This window comes from Lynx canadensis, chromosome D1 (genome assembly GCF_007474595.2).
Source record: "Lynx canadensis isolate LIC74 chromosome D1, mLynCan4.pri.v2, whole genome shotgun sequence".
NCBI lineage: Eukaryota > Metazoa > Chordata > Mammalia > Carnivora > Felidae > Lynx > Lynx canadensis.
Window position 1 is genome coordinate 115437235 of NC_044312.2, and position 24695 is coordinate 115461929.

Below are 24695 nucleotides of genomic sequence, written 5' to 3' on the forward strand. Positions count from 1 at the left end.
CGTCCTTCGGTGTCTGGCTCCTTTCAGGCAGCACAGTGCTCCTGAGGGTTGTGCAGGGCACTGCCGGGCTCACTAGCCCTTCCTGTCGTCGCGGGGTAGCATTTCCCCGCATGGGGCCACCAGCCTGTCCCCTTCTCCTGCTGATGGATGTTGGGTTGCTTCCAGTTTGGGGCTGGAATAAAACTTCTATGATTATCTGTGTGCAGCTTGTTGAGTGGACGTGTTTTTATCTGAGGAGCAGAAGGGCTGGTTCACGTGGTCAGTAGGTGCTGAATTTCATATGAGAAACCACGAAACTCTTCTCCCAACAGTTCATTCGCACCATGGTACATTCCAGAGTTCCACTCCTCCACGGCCTCCCCCGCGCTGGGGATTGCTGGCCTTTGGGTATTTTTGCCATTTGAGTAAGAGATTGGAGATATTTCCCCGTGGTTTTAGTTTAATCAGCTTCTTCTGTGGCGTGTCTTTCCTATTTTTGTATTTCCATGACGAGTGGAAGGTTCTTTCAACAAAGATTGACCAAGTAGAGGAAAATGACCCCTGACCTCTACCTCGTAACATGCACAAAATCAATCCGAGATTCATCAAAGACTAACACGAAAGCCAGGGGCTCCTGGGTGGCTCATTCAGTTGAGCGTGACTTCAGCTCGGGTCACGACCTTGCAGTCTGCGGGTTCAAGCCCTGCGCTGTTCTCTGCACCGACAGTGTGGAGCCTGCTTGGGATTTTATCTTTCTCCCTCTCTCTCTGCCCTCCCCTGCTCGTGCTCCCTCTCTCTCTAAAAATAAATAAATAAACGTAAAAAAAACACAAACTGATATGAAAGTCAAACTAAAACATCTCTAAAAGAAACCATCGGAAAGTGTTTTTGTCACTTGGAAGTAAGCAAAAATATTTTTAGAGAAGATACAGAAAAGCACTTACCATAAAATTAAAAACTGTTATGTTGAATTTCATTAAAATTTAAAATTTCTCATTAAAAATACTGTGAAGAAAATGAAAAGATAAGCCACGGACTTGGAGGAAACACCTACAATACATACACATCTGACAAAAAACTTGGTCCAGAATGAAGAACCACATAGCAATTAAGAGAGAGAGAAGGGCGCCTGGGTGGCTCAGTCGGCTAGGCATCTGACTTCGGCGCTGGTCATGATCTCATGGCTCGTGAGGTCGAGCCCCGCGTCAGGCTCTGTGCTGACAGCTCTGAGCCTGGAACCTGCTTCGGATTCTGTGTTTCCCTCTCTCTCGGCCCCTCCCCTGCTCACACCCTGTCTCTCTTTCCTTCAAAAATAAATAAACATTAAGAAAAAGAGAGAGATGGGGCGCCTGGGTGGCGCAGTCGGTTAAGCGTCCGACTTCAGCCAGGTCACGATCTCGCGGTCCGGGAGTTCGAGCCCCGCATCAGGCTCTGGGCGGATGGCTCGGAGCCTGGAGCCTGTTTCCGATTCTGTGTCTCCCTCTCTCTCTGCCCCTCCCCCGTTCATGCTCTGTCTCTCTCTGTCCCAAAAATAAATAAAAATGTTAAAAAAAAAAAAAAAGAAAGAAAAAGAGAGAGAGAAACAACCTATATAAAACCAGCAGTTATATGCTTCCTGCGACAGATTTCATGGATAGTGCCTTTGGGACACTTTCTGAACTTCATGTTCCTTATCTGGGACAGATTCCCAGAACCAAAGGCAAGGAAGGGCTCTGGATCTGTGCAGGAGAGAATGAATCCACAGGGCCCTAGTCTCCAGCCGGCTCCTTCCCAGGCAATGAGCACGTCTGTCTTGGGGGTGAGGGCCTGGAGGGGGCGCCGGGCCAGGCTGAGGGCGGGAGGTGCACCCCGGACGCCTGCAGCCCCACGAAGACTGGGGGACAGGGACACAGGCCCACTCTAACCGGGGCGGGGCTTCGCCGCCGGGGCGGGGCTTCGTCGCCCGGGCGGGGCTTCGCCCTGCGGCGGAGGCGCCCTCGGCCCCGCCTTCCCGCGCCGCTCTCCGATTGGCCGGCGCGGAGGGGCCCCCGGGGCATTGTGGGCCGCCGCGCTCCGCCGCCGCTTCGCCATGTCGGGCTCCCCCGTAAAGCGGCAGAGGATGGAGAGCGCGCTGGAGCAGCTCAAGCAGTTCACCACCGTGGTGGCCGACACGGGCGACTTCCACGGTGAGGCGCGCTGACTGGCCGTGCTGGGGGCGGGTGTTCGTGGACGCGGAGAGCCGGCGGGGCCCGGGGTGGGGGTGGGGGGGCGAGGCGGCCGGGGAATCGGGGTCCTGAGGGGGGCGCGGGCCCGGGATCGGGGGTCCCGAAGCGGGGAGGGCCGGTGCGGGTAGGGGAGGAGGGAGCGCAGGGGCTGAGGGGAGCGGGTGAAGAGCGCGGCAGGCTGGGGTGGGCAGGGGGCCCCCTCCGAGCTGTCGGGAACCCCGGGAGGGCTTTCCGAGGCTTTATGCTGAGGAAGAAATTCAAGGAGGACCTGGAACTGGTTTCCACCTGGACCCCTTGCCCACGAGGTGCAGGTTTATTCGGCACAGGTTGACCTACCGAGCAGGAACTTGAGTCAGTTCTGGGCCCAGAGAGACCAGCTTTTGCAATCTCCTGTTGCACATCTTCCCACCCCGCCGGGGACAGCCGTAGCCGCAGGTGACTGTCAGTGGCAGGGTGTCCCCCTGGGTGGACATCCACAGCCTGGGGCCGCGGCACTGCGTGGGTAAAGCTTAGTGCTCCTAGGAAAGCAAAGGTTGTCCTGCTGTTGAAATTTAGATTTTCCGGAGTTAGACTTGTGCTCACCGGTGAGAACCAGGGAAACAGACGGGCGGAGGGAAGGGCGATACCGTTAATCCCTAGCGCTCCGTGCCCAGCCTAACAAACAAGATTTTCAGGAAAATTGTGAAACGCTCATGGGATGAGTGTTGTGGGGCACACAATACAGAGTGACTTCCTTTCTTTTCTGCTTTCTCATGGTGGCTTGACAAACGGGCCTTAATTCCTCTTTGGCAACTCTGAGTAAGAGGGTTGTTTACCTAGGAGAGTGAACGCGCACATTTGGCTGCCCTTTTTTTTTTTTTAATGTTTATTTATTTATTTTTGAGAGAGAGAGAGAGAATGCGGAGGAGAGGCAGAGAGAGTGAGCGACACAAAATCCGAAGCAGGCTCCACAGTGTCAGCCCAGAGCCTGACACGAGGCTGGAACTCACGAACCGTGATATCACCACCTGAGCCGAAATCAAGATTTGGGCACTTACTGAATGAACCTGCTTGGAATTCTCTGTCTCCTCAAGAATAATAAAAAAAAAAAAGAAAGAAATATCTAGGGGTGCCTGGGTGGTTCAGGCAGTTAAGTGTCCAACTTTGGCTCAGGTCATGATCCTGCAGTTTGTGAGTTCGAGCCCCGCGTCGGGCTCTCTGCTGACAGGTTGGAGCCTGGAGCCTGCTTGGGATTCTGGGTCTCCCCCTCTCTCTGCCCCTCCTGCTCATGCTCTGTCTCTCTCAAAGGTGAATAAACATTAACAATTAAAACAAAATCTAGGGGCGCCTGGGTGGCGCAGTCGGTTAAGCGTCCGACTTCAGCCAGGTCACGATCTCGCGGTCCGTGAGTTCGAGCCCCGCGTCGGGCTCTGGGCTGATGGCTCGGAGCCTGGAGCCTGTTTCCGATTCTGTGTCTCCCTCTCTCTCTGCCCCTCCCCCGTTCATGCTCTGTCTCTCTCTGTCCCAAAAATAAATAAACGTTGAAAAAAAAAAATTAAAAAAAAAAATCTAAACCCAAGTGTTGACATATTTTTTTTAACGTTTATTTATTTTTGAGAGAGAGAGAGAAAGCGCGAGTAGGGGAAGGGCAGAGAGAGAGGGAGACACAGAATCCAAAGGAGGCCCCAGGCTCCGCGCTGTTAGCACAGAGCCCGATGCGGGGCTCGAACCCACGAACTGTGAGATCATGACCTGAGCTGAAGTCAGATGCTTAACCACTGAGCCACCCAAGTGCCCATCATTTTTTATCTTTAACAAATGTGCATTAGTTAATAACGTATATCCGTAAACATTACATAGTTGTAAATTGAGTATCCGGTTTTGTGGTCATTTTGTGAAGTGACCTTGGCAGGAGTTGGGGGTGGGGTGGGTCATACACCGCTTTGAAAATACAGTCAAAGCCATGGATGCTCTTTACTGAACAACCCCTACCCCCCAGTTTCACATTCGGTTTAAGTTCCCTGGACCCTGAAGCCCACATGTTGACTCAAGATAAGTATTGGTTTTGTTCTTAAGTTTGCTGAAAGTCAGCCTTATCAGACCTAATTTTATGTAACAAAAGGCACCATTTCAGTGCACTCCTCCGTGAATTTTGACACACCTGCAAAAACACCACCCCAGAGCACTTCTTATTATTTTGAAATATAGACTCCCGGGAAGTTGTGAAACTAGCCCATAGAATCCCATGTATACTCGCCTGCTGTCCGCCAGAGGTGACATTATATGTGACCGTGGGTGTGCTGTTAGAAGCAGGAACTTGGTGCCAGCACGGTGGCAGGCGTGGCTCAGTGTTCACCAGCTTGAGACCTGAAAGGGGGTGGGGAGCAGCATTGCCCACAGTGAGTGATAACACGCGTAGACTCTTGTGCCCCCGGACAGTTAGAACACAGACGTCCCTTGGGCCCCTGAGAGCTGCCCCCCTTCCCCGTTCTGGAAGCCCCCAATCTGTTCCCCGTCTCTGTACTCTTGTCATCAAAGGGCACTTTGAAAATGCTACTTTTCAGTCACGCAGTCAGTTTACCGCCCCAGCCAACCCTCCAGAGGTGAGCAGCGAGATGCAGGGGGCGGGGTGGGGGTGGTGGCTGTCGGCCGGCCCTGCTCGTCCACACTCTGCCCTGACAGCGTCGGGTCAGTGAGGCTCCGGGTTCAGCCTCCTTGGTCTCTCCTCATTCCTGGCTTGGTTACTAAGAACAAGCTAGGGTGAAAAAAGAAAGGAGAGTGGAACGAAGGCAAGTGGTCGTTGAATGTAACCGCGTGCTGTCACTCGCTGACTCGCCCGCGTGCCTGCTGGCCCCGGTGTGGCAGCAGGAAGTGCCTTTCCAGCTTCTTCCAGCGCCTCCCGGCCTCCCTTGCGCCTCAGCGGTGAACCAGCCCTCACAGGAGCACACTTCTTTTTGATCTCTGGCCTCAATCTTGGTTGTTGTTTTGTTATTGTGCAAACCGCCGCCCCTTGCCCAGCCTTCCGGGACAGGGAAGGAATGTGTGCGAAGTGCGACTCTGTGTCCGTGTCTGGGGGACTCGTGGAGGACTGGCGGGGGGAGCGAGCACCCCACCGACTCTCCTGCTCTCCTTGATCTTTTCCCTAGCCATCGATGAGTACAAGCCCCAGGACGCCACCACCAACCCCTCCCTGATCCTGGCCGCGGCACAGATGCCCGCCTACGAGGGGCTGCTGGACGAGGCCATCGCCTACGGCAAGAAGCTGGGCGGGTGAGCTCAGGGCCGCAACCGCATTTTAGTTCTTGAGCCTCCTAGACCCTGGAAGCTGGGTTTTTTATGTTTGTTTTTATCAACTTTCTCAGAGTGTCATTTACATGGAGGAAACTGCAGCCATAGGACGTGTCCGGTTCAATGAATGTCGTTTCCCGGAGCGTGTGCCCTCTGTAAACTCCCCAGTTAAGGTGCAGCACCCCGAAAGTCCCTCCCTCCCCTCTTGTGGCGAGTCTCCCGGCCCCGGCGGTCAGCGACCTGCCTTCTGTCATTTTATTATCTCTTAACAGCTTTACTAGAGTAAGACTCGCCAAGCGCACAGCTCCGTGTGTTCTGATAAATGTATTCAGTGGTGCAGCCGTCTCCACAATCTGGTCCTGGATACGTGAACCTCCTAGAACGTTCCCTGGTGCCCATCTACCATCTGTCCCTGCTCCTCCCCCTCCACGTACCCCTTTCTGATGTCACTTTAAGTTTTCATCAGGGTGACAGTGCACAGCCGAGGGAGTACCTGGGGGATGCGCGGGTCGGGGTGGCGTGCGGGCGTGATGTGTGCCCTGCCCTCCACCAGGGACGGCCCCCGCCTCAGCCAGCTGCCTGTCCCTTCTCATGCTCTTTCACCTCGTTGTGTCCCCAAGGCCTCGGTGCTTCTGGCATTGGGTGACGAGGTGGTGCTCTTAGCGATCCCTGTGTCCAGCCACCCCCCACGGGTCCTCGCCCACAATGCACGGGCTGGAGATTTTCCCGTGTGCGCTGGGCTGGCGAGGACCCCCGGACGGGGCGCCGTTTTGGAAACCACTGCGCTCCGCACTCGCCTGCCCAGGCCACTGCAGGGGGACGGAGGAGGTTATTTTTGTCAAGTGCCACAAGGTGCAGGGATTCAGTTTGGAACGACGGAAGTTCCGCAGGCAGACGGTAGCGTTGGCATGCCCGAGCTGAGCTCTTAGACACGGTCACGGTGGTGACTGTTAGGCTGTGTGTGTTTTACCATAGTTCAGGGGGAAAAGTGTGTGTTTTGTTTTCTTGGGGTTTTCTTGTTTGTTTAAGAAAAGGAAGACGAGGGGCGCCTGGGGGGGGTTTAGTCGGTTAAGCATCCGACTCCTGATTTCAGCTCAGGTGGTGATCTCATGGTTCCTGAGATCAAGCCCCGCGTAGGGCTCTGTGCTGACAGTGCGGAGCCTGCTTGAGATTCTCTCTGTGCCCCTCCCCCCGTTCCTGCTCTCTCTCTTTCTCTCTCTCAAAATACATAAATAAACATTAGAAAAAGGGGGGGAAGATGAGGGAAAGGAATTTGTTTGGTAGAATCCCGTGCCCTTAAAACTAACAAGCTTTTGACCTAATTTTTTCCCTTGAATTTTAGGTCACAGGAGGAACAGATTAAAAATGCTATGGATAAGCTTTTTGTGTTGTTTGGAGCAGAAATATTGAAGAAGGTTCCGGGCCGTGTATCCACAGAAGTGGATGCCAGGTGAGGACTCGGGTGGACGGGCTCGGGGGTCCGTAGGCCCGCGTGGTGCCGCAGCCTCGCTCAGTGAGGAGCGCGGGGCGGTGCCCCCTGTTCAGCGACTGGTGTCCAGCCTGTGTCCTGCGTAGGCCCCCGGAGGGCTGTGAGGGTGAGCCGGGCTCCAGGCTGGTCCTTCTCGGTGGGTGTCGTGAGGCGAGGCCGCTCCTTGTTGTCCTAGGTTGTCCTTCGACAAGGACGCCATGGTGGCCCGTGCCAGGCGCCTCATCGAGCTCTACCAGGAGGCCGGGATCAGCAAGGACCAGGTCCTTATAAAGCTGTCGTCCACCTGGGAAGGGATTCAGGCCGGAAAGTAAGTACCCCTGCGAGGGGAATTCTGCAGGAGGTTCCGGGGTGGGCGCCGCGTGGGGGGCCCTCCTCCCGGTGGCGGGGTGCGGGGTGGCCGCGTCCAGAGAGGCGCGAGGCCTCCGTGAGGCCCCAGGCTCCCGTCCTCCCGCCGGCACCACCTGTAAAGAGCCGACTGGTTGTCGTCCTAGATGTGCTGAGCTGCCCCGAGCGGTCCCTGCCCGGAGGCCACCGACACCTGAGCCTCCGTGCCAGCGAGGGCGTCTCACGCACGATGGGGCGTGGGTTTTCTGGGCCCCTTAACACCTGCGGCCCCTCACCCGCTTTCTGTCTCTCTGGCTTTGCCTGTTCCGCGTGTCTCACGTCAACAGAATCACAGAACACGTGACCTTTTGTGTCTGGCTTCCCTCACATGGCAGGTGTTCGAGATTCACCCAAGGGGCAGCGTGTGTCTGGGCTGTGTCCCTGTTAAGGCTAATGCTCCCTTGTATCTACACCGCATTTTGTGTGCCCTCCTTTGGGGCCGTCACGGGTGATGCTGCCTTGAACGTCCGTGTCTAGGTTTGGGCACGTGGCGTACGTCTTGGGGACACGCTCATGGGGGTAGGGTTGCCACGTCGTGCCGCCCCTCAGCACCGTCCCGGCCGTGTCCCACTGGCTATGCCGTCTGTGGCCATAGTTTTTTCTCCTTTACTTTGATACTTGTCATTTCTGTCAGCAGTGTTTGGAAAATCTTTTGGGAACCCTAGAAATTATTCTTGACCCCGAGTCAGTTGGTCCCGCTCACCACATCCCTTTCCCGAGCCCTCCGCGGCTCGTTGCTCCCGCAAGTGTCCCGAGTCCTTGGGCAGCACGGCCAGGCCGGAAAGAAAGTGCCATTAACATGGACACGTACAGGCAGCTGCACATCCCGGGGTCCTGGGCACCGCCTCCGACACTCACTCGTGCAGACAGACTGAGATCCGGCTCAGGATGGGGCTGAGATGTGTCCCAGCCACTTCTGTTTTGTTTTGTTTTAATGTTTTTATTTATTCTTGAGACAGAGACAGAGCACAAGCGGGGGAGGGGCAGAGGGAGAGAGAGAGGGAGACACAGAATCCGAAGCAGGCTCCAGGCTGTCAGCATAGAGCCCGACGTGGGGCTCGAACCCACAAACCACGAGATCATCACCTGGGCCAGTCAGACCCGGAACCGACTGAGCTAGCGAGGTGCCCCGTGTCCGAGCCGCTTCTGAGGCCACATCCACATGGTGCCACGAGGCTGCAAACCTCCCCGAGCAGCACGGTCAGCACGTGGGCACCTGGGCTAAGTAAGCAGAGCCCGGGGCCGTGCCCGATGGCACGTGGCGCGCCGCACGCAAGGCTGGGCGGCGCCCATGCGCAGTCCTCGTGGTCGCTGGAAATTTGCTGTGCAGACAGAGCCCCGTCCAGATCAGACCAGAGCCCTCTTGAGGATTAGCTGCGTTGACTGTGTCCTTCGCTGCCAAATCTGGCTTGTTTCTTCTGCACTCTGTCTTTCACCATCTCAGTGTTAGATGGAACAGAGTCCTGTCCTTCGTGAGTCCTCTGCTCAGGGACTGTTTCCCCACAGTGTCTGTCTCCTGTCTCACACTTTGATAAAGCCACCTTCCCAGAGCGCCCCACCGGCCGCTTCCGAAAATGCCTCCACTTAGCCAGTCAGGTCGGACCCGCGCAGCTGCGGGGGTCATCGAGGTGGTGGTCATAGGAGGGCCTGGCCTCGAGCGCGGCACCTCCCGTGGGCCGGCCTGAGCTGCGGGTGCCCACGCCGGAAACACGTATGGCTGTGCCATGCACGAGACGTGGTAGAGGCTGGCCGCCCACCGCCGCCCGGTCCTCGCTCTCCGCAGCCATACTTCTCGAACGCTGCCATGGAGGCCACTTGGAAGCTGTCCCTTGGGGTAGAAATGTGCCTGGAGGGGCCTGAGCACAGGCTCGGCCATCCCAGCTCACTCCGCAGCGCGTGGCAGAGCGGGCATTGCCCTATCTCAGGGGTCAACCCCAGCACGTCCTGGTGGGTGGTGACGCAGGGAGGCCGCAGGATGCGGGGAGGGGGTGGGGGACAGAGGGCGGGACGGTACCGTGGTCAGGTGAGGCCGCGGTGTCCGGCCCCGGCCAGCTCTGGGAGGTGGCGTGGGACTGGGGTCCCAGGTGCGGATGTGTGTGTCTGGGCCGGGGAGGCCCACTGTGGCTCCCAGGGGGCCCGTCTTGCCTTTTCTCTCTGTTTTGAAATGTGGGTTTGACGAAAATCCCAGTCACCCATCACCCACTGGCCGGGGAGAGCCCGGGTGACTGCGGCAGATGTGGGTGCCGTGGGGGGGGAGGGGGGACCGCCCCGACCCCGCCTGTCCCCCGAGTGAATCGCGAGCCTCTTTCCAGGTCACACGGGGTCCCGCGCGGGTTCCCGGGGCCCCCCGGCCTGGCTCACCCCGCCCTGTCCCCTCAGGGAGCTGGAAGAGCAGCACGGCATCCACTGCAACATGACGCTGCTGTTCTCCTTTGCCCAGGCCGTGGCCTGCGCCGAGGCGGGGGTGACGCTCATCTCCCCCTTCGTGGGGCGCATCCTCGACTGGCACGTGGCCAACACGGACAAGAAGGCCTACGAGCCCCTGGAGGACCCCGGTGAGGGGCGCGGCGGGGCGCAGGGTCGGGGGGTGGCGGCTCTGGGCGGCGCTGTCGGCGGGGAGGCCACTCAGGAACCCGGTGTGTGTCACCGCAGGAGTGAAGAGCGTCACCAAGATCTACAACTACTACAAGAAGTTTGGCTACAAGACCATCGTCATGGGCGCCTCCTTCCGCAACACCGGCGAGATCAAGGCGCTGGCGGGCTGTGACTTCCTCACCATCTCGCCCAAGCTGCTGGGGGAGCTGCTCAAGGACAACAGCAAGCTGGCACCCATGCTGTCGGCCAAGGCGGGTAAGGCCGCCTCACCCTGGTCACCGCGGGGCAGGTGCAGCCCAGGGGCGGGGACCGCGTCCCACCTGTGTCTGGAGCCCAAGGGCCTGGGGCCTGGGGGGGCACGGGGTGGGGGGCGGTGCAGAAGGCCCCGGGTGATGCCCGTGCTCCCAGCCCAGGCGAGCGACCTGGAGAAGGTGCACCTGGATGAGAAGGCCTTCCGCTGGCTGCACAACGAAGACCAGATGGCCGTGGAGAAGCTCTCGGACGGCATCCGCAAGTTTGCTGCCGACGCCGTGAAGCTGGAGCGGGTGCTGATGGTGAGCGCCCCAGGGCTCGAGTCGGGCAGGGCTGGGACCTCCCCTGGGGACTCGGGGGTTCGGCTCCTCTGGCAGCCTGGGCACGCGGACTCTGGCGCAGCCCGGGTCCCGAAGGCCTTTCCTGGCACCTGTCACACTCTTCCCTCTCCCTCCCTAGGAACGCATGTTCGGCGCAGAGAACGGAAAGTAGCCCGTAGCCCGGTGCCTGAGGCTGGAGGTGCCTGAGGCCGGAGCACGGATCTGCACCACCTGGGGGGCGAGTGATAGGCCTGGCGATGAATTGTGCATTTTTTACCGGTTGGAGCCCGGATGGATCCTAGATTCTGTGTAAAATTTTGCCTAACTCATTAAAGCAATCACTTTTCTTGTGCTCCGTTCCTGACTCGCCGCAGCCCCTCCCCCAGCACCGCTGCCCCTGCCTTTGGCTACAACCAAGGCTACAACCGGAGTCCAGCTGGGGTGATGCAGTTACAGGCCCTCACCTGGGCCTGGAGCCTGTGCTGAGTGCGGCTGGAGCCAGGGGGCGGGAGCACCCAGGGGCATCCCTGCTGCTTTGGTTCCCATGTGGGTGCCACCCGGGGGGACGGTTGGGTATGTGCTGGCTGTTACCTCCGATCCCTGAACGCCCAGTGTGGCGTGGCTTCGAATGGACACGTCCACTGGCGCACCACCTACTACACTGGGAAGGGCTTGTTGGGGGCAGTGACGGGGGCCCCCGGGGTAGCCCCTCTGTCTCACCAGAAGAGGCACAGGAGGCTGGGCGAGGCTGCCCAGGAGAGGTCACATTAGGGTCACAGGCTACCCATCTGCCCTCCAGGTAGGGAGGGTTCCGGCTGACCATTCCGGGTCTGTGCAGGTGAAGACAGGGGTCAGGGACAGCCCTGAGACACAGCCCTGGGTCCCACTAAGGGCCAGCAGGGAGGCCAGTGCCCCCTTCTCCCTGGGAGCACCCACCAAGTGCGCAATGCTGTTCCCCCACAGCTTTCTAGAGATGCCCAGTCCCCCCCAACTTTCTGCTGGGGCTAGAGCATCAGGGCGTGGTGTTGGTTCCAGAATGGCCACCTTGCCAAGGGTGGGGCTCTGGGCACAGGGCCCACGGTGGGCTGCATCACCTCAGGTACACGAGCCTGGCCCCAGCTGGCCCAGCCTCTGCTGAGAACCACCTTAGGATGTGCAGGGAGCAGGCAGGTCACAGCAGGGGGGGCCGCTGGGTGTCTGGCGGCTTTGTACCTGAGGCTCATCGAGGCCTCGGCTGACAGGCAGGCTGGGGCCAGGCCTTCCCCTCCAAGCTGGTCAAGAGGCTGCACCCTAGGACTTGGAATCTGCCCCCAATCCCGACCCCGGGCCTCGGGTCTGTGTGACTGGGTACGATCAACATGCATCGAGCCCACCCACTCACCCACATGTACAGGCTGGTGACATTAGTACTTAGACCCTGCAGACCACGGAGCTCCGAAACGCCGCCCCCACCCTGAAAGGTTTCCTGTTCCTTCGCCCCAGCCTCCCACCCACAAACGGTACTTTGGGTTTTCTAGGTAGTTTGGGTAATAGGCTCGCACACATGGCCCTTGACATCTGGCTCCTTTGCGTGATGTTCTCAGGGTCCAGTCTGGAGGATGTTCTCAGAGCTTCGTTGCTCTACCACCTGGACGTTAGTATCGCCTGGTAGTGAGAATGCTCAGGTTGGGGCGCCTGGGGAGCTCTGTTGGTTAAGCATCCAACTCTTGGTTTCCGCCCAGATCATGATCCCACGGTCCATGGGTTCAAGCCCCGTGCCAGGCGCTGTGCTGATGGCATGGAACCTGCTTAGAGCCTGTCTCCCTCTTTCTCTGCACCTTCCCCGTTCGCACTCACTCTCAAAATAAACAAAAAAAAATACACGGGTCGTGGAAACCACAATTTGTTTTACGTTTGTTATTGTGACTAATGCTGCTACAGACGCTTACGCGTTGTTCCCGTAGGTCATTTCCTGCAGGCGGACGTCAGGGTCTGTTTTAAAGCCCTAGGCATGTGGGGGCATCCCAGAGCAGCAGGCCGCCCACACCCACACCCTGCCCCTTCCGGGGGGGCCCGCGTTTCTCGAAGCCTGGAGGCACCCCCAGCCCCACACCCTGACCTGGGCAAAGCCAGGGCCGAGCCACATCGGCTGCCCAGGAAGCGGCTGTGTGGGGCGCTCGGCAGGGCCCGCCGGCACCTTGATCTGACACTCAGAAGCAAAACCATCACCAGCTCTCTGTAGATGGTACAGATGATACCCACGAGGCGTGATCTTTAAGAAACCTGCGGTGATCCGTGCAGGCAGAGTAGGACCAAGGCCCCTGGGTGCGGGTGGCCAGCCCGCAGTGGGCACAGAGCAGGGCGACAGCGGTGTCAGGAGCTCCTGGTACAGTGCTCCCAGCAAACACCCGAAGCGGAGGGGGCGTGGGAGCATCTCAGAGTGGTCTGCGGCACTGGAAGGAGCGGCCTGAGACCCAGGGATGCCTTGCTTCCTTGCTCCTCCTTTGTTCCAAGGGGCTGGGTGCAGAGCTGGGCCCAGACGGGGAGGGGCCGGCGGAAGGTGGGACCCACAAGAAGGCCCGGGCGGCTCCTGGAGGTCCCACCGTGGGCCGCAGCCTGGGCCAGGCACCCCGAGGAGACCACAGGGTGATCCGGACGCACCGGGAAGGGGCCTCCCCAGCAAAGGCCTGCGGGGTCCTGGATGGTGCGGACCGACCGCCGCCCCAGACCCAGGCCGGCCACACGCAAGGCCTCCCGCCCGGTAGGGCCTGTGCCACTGTCACTTCTACTTCACAAGCAGAGGTGCGGCTGCAAGCCTGGAGGCCACCCGGCAGCAGCGCTGCGGGCCAGCAGCACCGCTCTGAAGACACACGAGCACGTTTCCCTCAGGAGCGTGGTGACACCTGCCCCTGGGTCCACCCTGGCCTGGCGCAGTGCCGCCATCACAATGCGAAACCACACACCAGGCAAGGACTACAATTAGGGCGGCTCCTTCAGCACCCGCCGGTCCGGGGGCGTTCTGGGGGCCGGGAGCTAGCACAGCCCCCCAACACCCACAGCGGTGGGGGCAGCAGCCCAGGCACCGTCACCACACAAAATGGGATCCCGGTGCCCTGGCGAGGCTCAGCCTGGGCAGACGGGGACAGGCAAGGGCGAGAGACCCAGCGCCCAGGAAGACCAGGGGGCGCCGAGACCCCACACCAGGACCCCCGCGGCCGACTCAGACCCGCTCTGCGCGTTACGCTCACTTGGAATTCTCAGAGACCACCTATCGGCCCTCAGCTCTCCCTCCGCTCCAAAGAAAACGCCCCTCAGGGCTCAGTCTCGGAGGCCCCCAACAATCCCACAGGGTCAGGCAGGGGCCGGGAAAGTCGCTCTCAGGGGCGGTCGTGGAGGCAGGGTCCCCGGAGGCCTGAGGTGGCAGCGTCCACTGGCAGGCCGGCTGGCTCCGCGGGAAGCCATGTCACTTCCTGCAGGACAGGTCAGGTCAGGGGTCAGGCTCCGGCAAAGGGCCTGCCAGGAGCCAGGAGCCCACACCCCCCTGCCCCACGGCCCCTCACCGGCTGCCGCACAGGAAGAGCAGATTCTGCACAGCCGGGACGGTGGAGCTGGCGTTCTGGCCCGTGACGAGGTGGCGGTCCAGCACCACGTGCACAGCATCAGGCTCGCTGGCTGCAGGGGCCCCCAGAGCGTGGGCCTCAGGCAGTGCCCGCGCCAGGCTCGCCCCCCTCTCCCCTGCAGGGGGCTGGGGAGGACTTGGCCTGGGCCTCCCCCAGGGCTCAGCCGCAGCTGCGGCCCCCACCCAGCTCACCACTGAAGTTGGCGCCCGCGTCCTTCACGAAGTCCTCCACGATGAGGGGCAGGCGGGCAAAGCCAGGCGCCCTGACGAGCTCGTACACAGAGGGCTGCGAGGGGAGGGGGGAGGAGGGAGGGGGGAGGAGGGAGGGGGTTCCCACCCCGGGGTCAGGAAGGTCCAAATCAAGCAGGGACACCGGGGCTGGGGCTGTGCGCCGCTGTTCCAGGGGGTCCGCCCTCCCGCCGCAGGTGCTCAGACAACAAAACCATCGGGCGCGCCCCTCCACGGCCCCAGGGCGCATGAGCCAGTGAAGGAGCTGGGCTGGGCCCCTCGGTAGCAACGGGCAGAGTCCAGGGACAGGGTGGTGGGTACAGCCGCCCCAGGGCCGCAGGGGCACACAGTGAGACGCCCCTGCGGCTCTCCCCCCTCCCAACCTCGGCCACACCACCGGCCAGGCCGGTCCCGTGCAGACCCAAGTGGCCGGGCCGCAGTCCTCAAGGTCTGGACCCTCCCTCCAGCCTCCTGTCTGACCAGGCCCTCTCCCTCACTCCTGAACACGAAAGGTGCCGTGCACTTGACAAGGACAAAAGCAAGGTCTTGACCTGACCCCTGCTCCTTCCCCGGCATCCCAAAGTCACCCCCCCACCACACACACACACACACACACACACACACACACTAAGAGCCCCACCCTGTGCTCCCCTCCCCTGTCCAGAGCCTGTGCCTGTGCCCTGGGGCCATCCTGGAGGGGCAGCAGGGGAGGGGTGAGGAGGGGCAAGCAAGCAGCACCACTGCCTGGGGCTGGAAACCCATGATCCTGGGCTGGGCACATGACTGTCACCCTTGCCAGAGGACAGTCCCCGTGCCTCCAAGCACGTATGCGGGCCTCTGAAGCCTTCTACGGCTTGGGACCTGGGACCCTCCCTTGCAGCGCACTCACCCCCGTGACGCTGTAGCCCTGGAACACCCACGACCGGTCCTCGTTGGTGGCGCAGCAGAGGGCGGCGACGCCGTGACCAACAGCACAGATGGGCTCTGGAAGCAGGGGCGGGGCCTGAGGCCGACACCCGCCGGGGCCCCTGCCCCTCTCCCCACACCTCCCAGCTCAGAGCTCCCTCCACCCATGGGGCGCGACGGGCCCAGTGACCAAACTGCAGGGGGGGGAGCTGGAGCGCATTCCCACGGTGGCAGCGACGGCCGGGAATGACCACTCTCTGTCCAGACCACACTGGACACAGGCGGCCCTGTTCCCACTGACAAAGGTCGCTGTGTGGAGCCCTGGGTTTCTGTCTGCTGGTCCCTAATGAGCATCCTGTCCCCATCCCTGTCAGGTCTGGGCAGCGTGCCACATCTCCACAGAACAGCCTTTCTCCTGGCCCTGCTGGCCTCCAGCCCTGAACCCCGTGACGAACAAAGCCGGCAGGTCGCCCACCCGCCTCAGAGCGAGTTGGGGGAAACAGCCACCAGCCCCCACAGAGGCCAGGAAGAGGTCACACACAGGGGGAGCGACCGAGGGGCACATGGTGGGGGGCACAGAGAGGGGCGCCCCACCGCGTGTGTGTGCACCTGTGCGTGCAAGCACGTGCGCCCTCGATGGTCAGTCAGAGACTCTCTGCGTCTGCCCCGTCTGCCCCCCCAAACCATCCCCACTGGCCTCTCCCGGCCGTTGGTGCCACCCCACGCACATCCCCAGTCCCAGGGGTCACCTACTGCTCTCTGAGCGGAAGTGCTGGAGGATGCGGGCCAGGGACCCACTGCTGGCCAGGTCGGCCAGGGCCCCGGGACAGCTGGGAATCAGGAGGGCGTGGTACCGGGCACCTGGGGGGAGACCACGGCAGTTCGGTCACAGACAGCGAGGACGCGGGCGGCTCGGTCATGGCGCTCCGCGGCAAGTGCGTCAGAAACAGAAGCAAGGGAGCACTCTGGAGGCCACGAACCCCCCCGGGATCCCACACCTCGAGCCCCCAAGGTTCTGGCCCCCGGGGCCTCTCACCGTCAATGGACTCCAGCTTGGCGGGGCTCGCGTAGGCCTTGAGGCGGAAATCCTGCACCCAGCGGGCGTTGCTCTCGTTAACATCCACGAAGTCTATGGTCCTCCCCTGCAGGAGCACCGAGAGGCAGACACCCCACTGTCGGTTCACAGGGACTTCAGAGGCTGACGAGAGCTCGGGGACAAAGGCACCGACAGCCCAGCCCCTCACCCCTCCTCGCCGCACCCCCCAGCCACCCCTTGCTGGCCCTCGTCTCCCACCTATAAGGTGGCAGCAACTGTCCCACTGGGGACGACAACAGAAACATGCTAAGTGACAGACACTCGAGGCATCGCTGTGACCCCTAAAGCCCACGCCAGAGAAAACTGGAAAACTGGTGAAGGTCCATACCACCCTCGCGCACGTGTGCAGGCGCTGACCTACGACAAAAGGTCTCCCGCGCCACAGTGGGGCCAGAGCTTGACGATGCCACCAAGGTCCGAGTCCTCAGCCCGGCCACCTCTCTCGGGGTCACGTCAACCTGAGGCTCCCTGCTCCTCCCTGAGACCAACAGCACTCCCCCGGCCTCACCCCCAAAAAGGTAGGAGCCCATCTGTGCGTCTGGCTGGACTCACCCCAGGGGTGGCCACCTGCAGGTTGAAGGCGGCGCCAGCCAACGTGAAGCAGTGCAGGAAGGACTGGGCGGACACACCTGCAAGGTGAACACGGCTCTAAAAAGGCCACGAGGCTCTGGGGGCAGCAGGAGGGGCAGCAGGGCACACACTCCCAGCTCCAGCCTGGAGTCCTCTCCTGGTCCCCCACCCCAATGGAGGACCCCCTCTCACAGCCCCAGCCCACAGGCCCCGCCCCCAAAGGACACCCTCTCTCCCTGGCCTGACTACTAAAGGCCTTTCCAGAAGGCAAACCCAAGTGCAAACCCAAGGGCATCGACTGAGCCCACCCCCCACTCCCCCTACATTCAGCCAGGGAGAGGCAACACTGAGCAAGCCCTATGTCCTGGGGGGTGGGCAAGGGTCAGCAGGACCCTCTTCACTCCCCTCGGGCAGGCCTCGCCCTCACTGAAGGATACGCGGCCTCTGCTCACCAGGCTCCCGGACCCTGCCCCCATCCCCAGTGCTGCTCACAGCCCTCTTCTGTCCACGTCTGGCCCACAAGATTCCTGGCTGCTGGGGCTGGAGCTATCTGCTTCTAAACGGGATTGGTGTGCACCCTTCCACCTTTACCCCAATCCCCGACCCCACCCCTAAACCTCTTCTCTATCTTTACTCGTCCTTTTGTACTAATACGTATCGAGCAGAGTGCACGCGCTGAGCAAAGACAGTACCCACAAATCATCCCCCAGACTTTGCCTGATGGTGCTCTCAGTTCCTTGAACACTGCTTCACCCCAGGGCCTCCTCAAGGGACTCTGGCGGGAACCCTCATCCTGCCTACAGTGCCTCGTGGCCTGGTCAGAGCTGTGCCCCCACCCCACGTCCTCGACATCCCTTCCGCACCGCACAGCCAAGCTGGCCCAACGCCTCCTCACCCTCATCCACTCCGCAGCCACCTTTGGTTGCACCCCCCAACCTGCCTCTCCAGGACCGACCCCTTCCCCGTGTCTCCTCCCACCCTCAGTGTGGGCACAGCGCTCAGGGCCCCTGGGGCTCAGCACACAGTGACTCCACGACCTGCAATCCTCTCCCTCACCCTCTTGCGCCGCTAGAATACAAGGAGACCAGGCTCCAGAGCCAGACCCCAGGTCCCAACCCTGGGTCGCCACCTCCCCCACCACGTGACCAAGGGCTCATCACTTCCCTCCGACAAAGGAAGCACAGATGCTCAGGACAGTCAGTTGCCTCCCCGCCCGTCGGTTCGTTCCTTCCCTGCTGGCCCTGAGTGAGAATCTGCACGGAATCGCGGACCCACCAGCCCCGCTGTCCTGCTCGAGCCCCACGCCGGCCCCTCCTGGTGCCTTCACCACCTGGCGGGTCTGAGGGTTCTCTGCCCCCGCACATTTCCGGCCCCCAGAACCAAACTTCTCCAACCCCTCACCCTCCTGGGTGTGCGCAGGGCCAGCCAGCAGACAGGTGGGCACAGGCTCATGACCCACCTGCTCCGAAACGCCCCGGCCCCCGGGCCTGCCGCCCCCCCACCCGGCCCCTCAGAAACCCCCCGCCCCTCCCCACACTGAGGCCTGCCCGCCCCCGAGGCGGCACCTGCGGGCGCCAGCCCGGGACCCGCTCTCTTCCCATAGAAACGCCGGGGCGCGGGGCCCCCCTGCGGTCAGCCAGCGCCCCCGCGCCCGGGACACTGGCGACGCTCCCTCTCCACGGCGGGGCTTCCACCTGCCTCCCCGCCGGCGCCGCTGGGCGCCCGCCCGCCCTCGCGAGCCTCACCCTCGGCGGCGCCGCTGGCCACCAGCAGGCAGGCGGGCCGGCTCTGCAGCCGCTCGGACGCCATGGGTTCGGCCGGGGCCGGTGCGGCCTGCGCGTGCGTGAAGTGTACGTGCGTGTGCGCGCGCGGGCCGGGATCGCCGGTACGTGTCGCGGCGCTTCGCTGCGGGGCCAATGCGGCGCCAGGCTCACGCGCCGTCCCTCCTCCCTCCCGGCCCCGCCCCCCAGCGCGCGTCAGGGGCGGAGTCCGCCCCGTGCGACTGCGCCTTGGGCCCGAGGCCCCTCCAGCTCCGTGAGCGGGGCGGAGGGCGTCCGGGGGCTCAGACCTTGGCCCCAGAGCGCGGGCTGACTTCCCGGCGGGACCCCTCAGCGGCCCTGAGCACACCCCTGGCCCGGCCCCTGGACACAGTCAGGAACACGGTGCCTCCCTCGTCCCTTGGGGCAGGAGCGTGAACCGGGGGAGAAGACCCCTGCCCGTGGACGGAGGTCTGCGCCCCGTGGACGTGGGTCCCTCCCTGTGGACGAAGACCCCTCCCTGTACATCACGGTCTCTCCTCGTTGATGGAGGTCCCTCCCTGTAGGCAAAGGTTCCCCCCCCCCCCCCCAGCGGACCAGGGTCCCTTCCCGTGGATGATGGTCGCTGCCTCGTGGATTTGGACATTTAATACTTGATCACTGAGACTGAAAACATAACGTGGAATTCCAGGGGCAAAGCGCCCTGCCCAGTGGGGCTCATGTCTTGGGGGTGAGGGCTGGGATATGGATTCATAGAAGGTGACATTCGTTTGTTAGTGAGAAGAGCAGTGGAGTGGGCAGGCTAACAGGGAGAGGGGGTGGGGGCTGGGGTGGGAGCTCAGATGGGTAATAGGGGGGCACATCTGAGGAGCTGGATGAACCACTCACCTGGGGCACGGAGGGTGGGCCTGCAGTGGTGGGTCCTGGTGAGGGCAGGGTGGGAGTCTGGAGGCCAGGGAGGGGTGTGCAGGTGTCCACGGAAGCGGGGGCAGGATGGATGGGTTCTGCTTCACCAGGATGGTTGTGGGGAGACAGAGGTATCCAGGGTCTCTGGGGCTCAATGAGTCCCTGGAGGAATGTGGGTATCACTTCCTGAGATGCTTCAGGGTGCTGAGTTTGGTAAGGAAATCTAGGATGTTGTTTGGCCAGGCTGCATCTGGAGCAGCGTTTCCATAGATCGTCTAGGAGGCAGTCGGGTGGGCCATCAGCAGATTCCTGGGTGTTCTCTAAGGCCTGGACTGGAAAGCAGGGAGGGGCTTGGGTGCAAGCTGATAGTTAAGAGAAGCAGCTTCACCCTTTGGCCCCACAGGCCACCTCCAGGACCCCCTGCTTCCAGGGTGGAGGGGCGGGCAGCAGGGTTCCCCCAAGGTCCTGCCAGCCTCTGCCCTGAGTAGGGAAACCTTGGTCATGGGTAAGAAATGCCAGAGTGGGTGAGTCTAGGCCAAGGTGCATCTCCTGGGCACCCCTCCTCCACCGCCCCTGGCTCTGTCCTCTGCCTGGCTAAGCCCCACACTCCCAGGAGTCCTGACTAGCAGTGACACAGGACCTCAACCCCTGCAGGACCCTCCCTCCAGAGTGAAGCAGGAGCTAGGGCCTCCTGGCGCTGGCAGGGCCTCAGGACAGGGGACAGGGGACAGGAGCCGTGTTGGGTGGGTGAGGGACTTTGGATGGAAACCAACAGGACTAAGGTCAGAACACAAGCTGGGCCTAGCCACATGAAGAGCTTCCCCGCCATGCACATTCGTGGGACCCAGGGGCTGGAGACGCCAGGCTGCAGCAGGGACCACGGGATCCTCCTGCTGGCACTGCCCCCCCCCACCCCCCACCCCCACCCCAGGGCAGCCCTAGCCCCCACCTCCTCCTGCATCACAGGCTCATTAAGCCACTTTGGTCGTCTCCGTCGCTAAGAGGATGGAAAAGGAAGCCTGGCTGTGACACCGTGCAGCAAGGCTGTTGTATGCATGTGTGTGCACCAGCGTGCGCCCCACTGCACACCCCGGCCCTTGCACGATGCCTGCCGGCTGGACCCACCCACCCCAGCAGGCGGAGCACACCTGGTCCACGTCCCCCGTATGTGCGCCCTTGCTCTCGCACGTGTGCATGACCCTGACCCCAGTCCAGGGCGGCGTGCTTGGGCCCCTCAGCGGCTCCCAGCACAGGCTCCTGTAAGGGTCTGGGTCCCCTGTGGCATGTGGAGTTGGGGTGGGCAGCCTGCACAGGGACAGGTGTGCCGATATGGGGCCTTGCCAACCAGGAGCCTCATTTATTCCGGGTCTGGCAGCAGCCTGCCACTCGGTGTGTGTCCCTGTGGACAGTAAGGACCTGGACAGGATGACGCCTGAGGCCCCGTCATGGTGACTGGGGTGAGCCCGAGGTGGGGGTGCCCCCCAGGTGGGCTTGTGGTCTCTTGCCCTCTGCACACACCCAGCTGTGCTGGCTCATCTGCCTACTTCCTGAGTGGGTTCCCATTCCAGTGGGTCAGCCCCCCTGCCCCTTAGACCCCCTCACCTCCAGCAGGCGAGGAGAGGGTGCTACTCAGGTCCTGCTTTGGGCGTGATTGGGGCTGCTGCAGAGGGAAAGACTGGCAGGTAACCCTTCCTCCCAGGGGTGGAGCACAGGAGGGCCTCGGCGGACCAGACGGGTCTGCAGCCAGTGGCCCACATCCGGATGACTGTCTCCTGGGAAGGATCCAGGCCCAAGGGGAAGGGCCTCCCCCTCTAGGGCCCCGTGGAGGGAGCACCTCCCATTTCCATCCTGCTGAGCCTCTTCCCTAGGCCTTTGCCCAGAGTCACACATAAGGTCTCGGGGTGTGGGGCTCATGGGCGTGGAGTCCTGGGGCATCGTCTACAAGCTGTTTGGGAACCTCGTCTTCCAATAGTGACTGCTCAGGTGGGGCAGGTAAGGTTGGAGGGGTGCTTGGGGACTGAGCCCAGAGGCTCTGCTGGAGGTGTAGGGATGCCCTTGAACCCGGGGTTTTGCTTTTTGTTCAGGGATCCTGAAACACAAGGTGCAGGGGTCACATGACCTGTCGTCACGCACCAGGAAAAGGTTTTGTCGTTTCGTTCGTGTCCGTGGAAATTGCCCCAGATGGAGGAAGGGTGGGTGCGTGAGGAGCCGTTCCTGGAGGACCTTCCAGCAGGCGGGCTGACCGATGCCTCAGGACCTCCAGTCTCCCCTCCTTCCTTCCTTGGCGACTTCCTCATTCTCAGAGCATGTCTGAGCCTTGTCCTGGGTGCCTTTGCTCCGGCTAGGCCTCCCTTTGAAATGCTAGAGTTCCTCTTTGTCTGTCAGACTCCTAACTGTCCCTCAAAGCCCATGGGCACCAGATGCACCGTTTGCCCAGCACTCCCCTCCTGAGAACACCCTCCAAACTTACAAGCCCCCCTCGCCCCCCACCCCCATTAGCTCAGCCCAACCACTGGGTGGACCTCAGGAGACTTGGGACTGGCCTCTCTCTCAGGGCGGGTGTGTCATGGGCAGCCCTGCCGGCCAGGCCGCCCGCCAGGTGACTCACGTCTCTGGCCCCAGATGCACCCCTCTTCCCAGCTGGGCTCGGACCCCTCAGCTCCTGGTTTTTCTTTGGCTGGGGCTGGGCCGGGTGGGGTCTGGAGACTTAGACCCCAGGCACTTGTGAGTCCTGCAGGCCCTGAACCAGACAGCAGGGGGTGGCAAATGGCAGCCCCTAGGGCATGGGGGGCTGCTGAGGCCGGGGCAGTGGGCTGGGAGCACAGGATCCCTTCACCTAGTGTAGAGCTCGGTGGTGCTGTTGACAGGGTGGGAGTAGCTGGTTCCCCACCCGCCCCCGGGCTGGCAGAGTGTGGCTGGAAGATGTCAGACAAGTGGGCAGTTTGGTGGCCTGGAGTGGGGTGATGTGACAGGCAGGCTGCGTGTCCTGCCCAGGACATTAGGACAGGGATCAGCGGGTGGATGGGAGGACCCAGCGGAGAGTCTGAGTGGGGGTCCCCTCAAACACCTCCAGGTGCCGCCGAAGTGGGGGGAGGCAGCTGCCGGCTTACACTCATCCTTTGTTCCCAGATGGGTCCCAGGGACATCACCCGAGCGTTCTCTGCAGCAGCCCGAGGGGAAGCTGCTCTCCTGGCGACAGTCCCCCGCTGTGCTGCGGCCACCAGGCAGGCGGCACAGCCCCTCACCCTGCGCGGCAATCCTGACAGCCCTCGCCAGCCCTGCCTTGGCCAAAACACCAGACAGAAATGTGCGGGCGCACTGGGACCCAGGAGCCTCTGCCAGTGCGGCCCTGGGACCAAGTGTGAGGTCAGGGGCCGCTGGGCCAGGGCAGGCCCCGAAGACCAAGCCGCAGAAGTCAGGGAGGACTGACCCCGGCGACTCGGGGGCAGTGAGATTGCCACCGTGCCTGGTCAGTCTGCCCCAACCAAGGAAGAGAGGATCTACAGGACCCCACTTGGCCCCTTGCCTATATCTGGGGAGGGCAGGGTCCTGAGACAGTGACCAGCTCTACCCCCTGGTCACACCAAGAACACCTGCCAGGATGGGAGTTCCCCAAAGAGGAGTTTCCCGCTCTTGGGGGAGGAAGGGGTGCCGGAGGGGAAAACAAAGTGGACACACATGCACGTCGCCTGCGTCCTCACAACCTGCTCACACGTGCCCTGCGAAGCCCACACGTGACACCCCATGGCACGGCCGTAGGGAGACCTGAGCTGCGGCACAAAAGGCTCAGCAAACGGGCTGAGACTCTAGGTCTCCGGGGAGCCCCTGTGGCGCGGGGAGGGGGGCAGGGTCTCCGTCTGGCAGCACCCAGCCGGCGGACGCCTCTGTCCGGGAGACGATGCTCGCACCTGAGTTTTTCTGATGTCCTTGTAAGTGTGATTTAGATTTAGAGCATGTACGTTTTTAAAGTTTTTATTTTTTACGTGGTCTCTACAACCCAATGTGGGGCTCAAACTCACAACCCCTAGATCAAGAGTCTCATGCTTTACTGACTGAGCCAGCCGGCCGCCCCTGTTGTATGTACTTTTTTTTATATGAATATATATATATTTAAAATATTTGCGAGAGAGAGCATGAGTGGGGGAGAAGCAGGCTCCATGCCGTCAGCACAGAGCCCAACTCGGGGCTCAAACTCACGAACCACGGGATCATGACCTGAGCGGAAGTCAGACGTTCAGGCGCCTGAGCCACCCAGGCGCCCCTGTGTGTACTTTTCCGTACACGGTACTTTTTTTAGACCTTAAAAGTAGTTCTGTAGTAACAATAATTTCAGCCAGCCCTGATTATCCCTCAGAGTTTGCCTCATTTTGGAAAGGTCCCTACATTGCTGATTTGCGGACGCAACAAGACAGAAACTGGGCGTCAGAACCCCACATGGGGCCCGCCGGACCTCGGCTAACTTATTCTAACATTCCCAGGGAAGCGACTCCAGTAACAGAGCAGGTGGGGAAATCAGAAATAAAGAAACAGGAGATTATTACCGAGTGATGTCACAAAGCTACACCAACAGGTAGCGGGCAGGCATTGGCTGAGCCAGGCTCAGAACAGGCCTCGACTGTGCTGACCGGTGACAGCCAGAGGTGGTGTCATTGACGTGACGGGGACCCCCCTGTGCTCCGTCGGATCTGCTGATGGAAGAGAAGTAACTGGATTTCCAGCTGACTCCACACACAAAACCCGAGGTCCAGACAGATTAGAAGATGACACTTTTGAAAACATTTATTCATATCTGAGAGAGAGGGAGACACAGACTCCAAAGCAGGATCCAGGCTCTGAGCTGTCAGCACAGAGCCGGACACGGGGCTCGAACCCATGGACCGTGAGACCGTGACCTGAGCCGAAGTCATACCCTTCGCCGGCTGAGCCACCCAGGTGCCCCGAGAAATGGCATTTACTAAACACCAGCAAATGCCGAGAATATTAGCGGGCGATAAGCAAGTGTCCTTCCTCCTAACCGAGATCCTCGAGCATATGCGCTGAAGGGAACAGTGGTTACGAGGGATCGACTCAGGCTTCAGAAGCTCTGCACTCAGGAGACCCAGCCAGAGGTAAGCCGGCCGCCGAGTAAAGACGTTTGCAGTGTG

General features: G+C 61.3%; 2 protein-coding genes across 3 annotated transcripts; one reads left to right on the forward strand and one right to left on the reverse strand.

The window, feature by feature from the left end:
• Positions 1 to 2013: 2013 nt before the first annotated feature.
• TALDO1 (transaldolase 1) lies at positions 2014 to 10841 on the forward strand. The gene is made up of 8 exons (XM_030333399.2): positions 2014 to 2144; positions 5309 to 5432; positions 6793 to 6900; positions 7115 to 7246; positions 9703 to 9878; positions 9976 to 10173; positions 10327 to 10472; positions 10630 to 10841. The coding sequence occupies exons 1-8, from the start codon at positions 2048 to 2050 to the stop codon at positions 10660 to 10662; spliced, it is 1014 nt and encodes a 337-aa protein (XP_030189259.1). The 5' UTR covers positions 2014 to 2047; the 3' UTR covers positions 10663 to 10841.
• A 1518-nt stretch (positions 10842 to 12359) lies between these two features.
• GATD1 (glutamine amidotransferase like class 1 domain containing 1) lies at positions 12360 to 18733 on the reverse strand. 2 transcript variants are annotated; one of them, XM_030332786.1, is made up of 8 exons: positions 18634 to 18733; positions 16871 to 16947; positions 16259 to 16364; positions 15976 to 16083; positions 15206 to 15300; positions 14281 to 14374; positions 14030 to 14141; positions 12360 to 13939 (listed from the first exon to the last, which is right to left on the reverse strand). In XM_030332786.1, the coding sequence occupies exons 1-8, from the start codon at positions 18695 to 18697 to the stop codon at positions 13933 to 13935; spliced, it is 663 nt and encodes a 220-aa protein (XP_030188646.1). In that variant the 5' UTR covers positions 18698 to 18733; the 3' UTR covers positions 12360 to 13932. The 2 variants fall into 2 exon arrangements, with proteins under 2 accessions (XP_030188646.1, XP_030188647.1); XM_030332787.1 differs by lacking the exon at positions 12360 to 13939 and having other exon boundaries at positions 14026 to 14141.
• Positions 18734 to 24695: the final 5962 nt, after the last annotated feature.

Bases quoted from the DNA above. Each gene is read 5' to 3' on its own strand.
- TALDO1 (XM_030333399.2), top strand. From the start codon at position 2,048: ATGTCGGGCTCCCCCGTAAAGCGGCAGAGGATGGAGAGCGCGCTGGAG. The intron at 10,174-10,326 runs GTAAGGCCGCCT...CCGTGCTCCCAG, and splicing joins CATGCTGTCGGCCAAGGCGG to CCCAGGCGAGCGACCTGGAG. The intron at 10,473-10,629 runs GTGAGCGCCCCA...CTCCCTCCCTAG, and splicing joins AGCTGGAGCGGGTGCTGATG to GAACGCATGTTCGGCGCAGA.
- GATD1 (XM_030332786.1), bottom strand. From the start codon at position 18,697: ATGGCGTCCGAGCGGCTGCAGAGCCGGCCCGCCTGCCTGCTGGTGGCC. The intron at 16,948-18,633 runs GTGAGGCTCGCG...TTCACCTTGCAG, and splicing joins GGCCAGCGGCGCCGCCGAGG to GTGTGTCCGCCCAGTCCTTC. The intron at 16,084-16,258 runs GTGAGAGGCCCC...GTCTCCCCCCAG, and splicing joins CAAGCTGGAGTCCATTGACG to GTGCCCGGTACCACGCCCTC.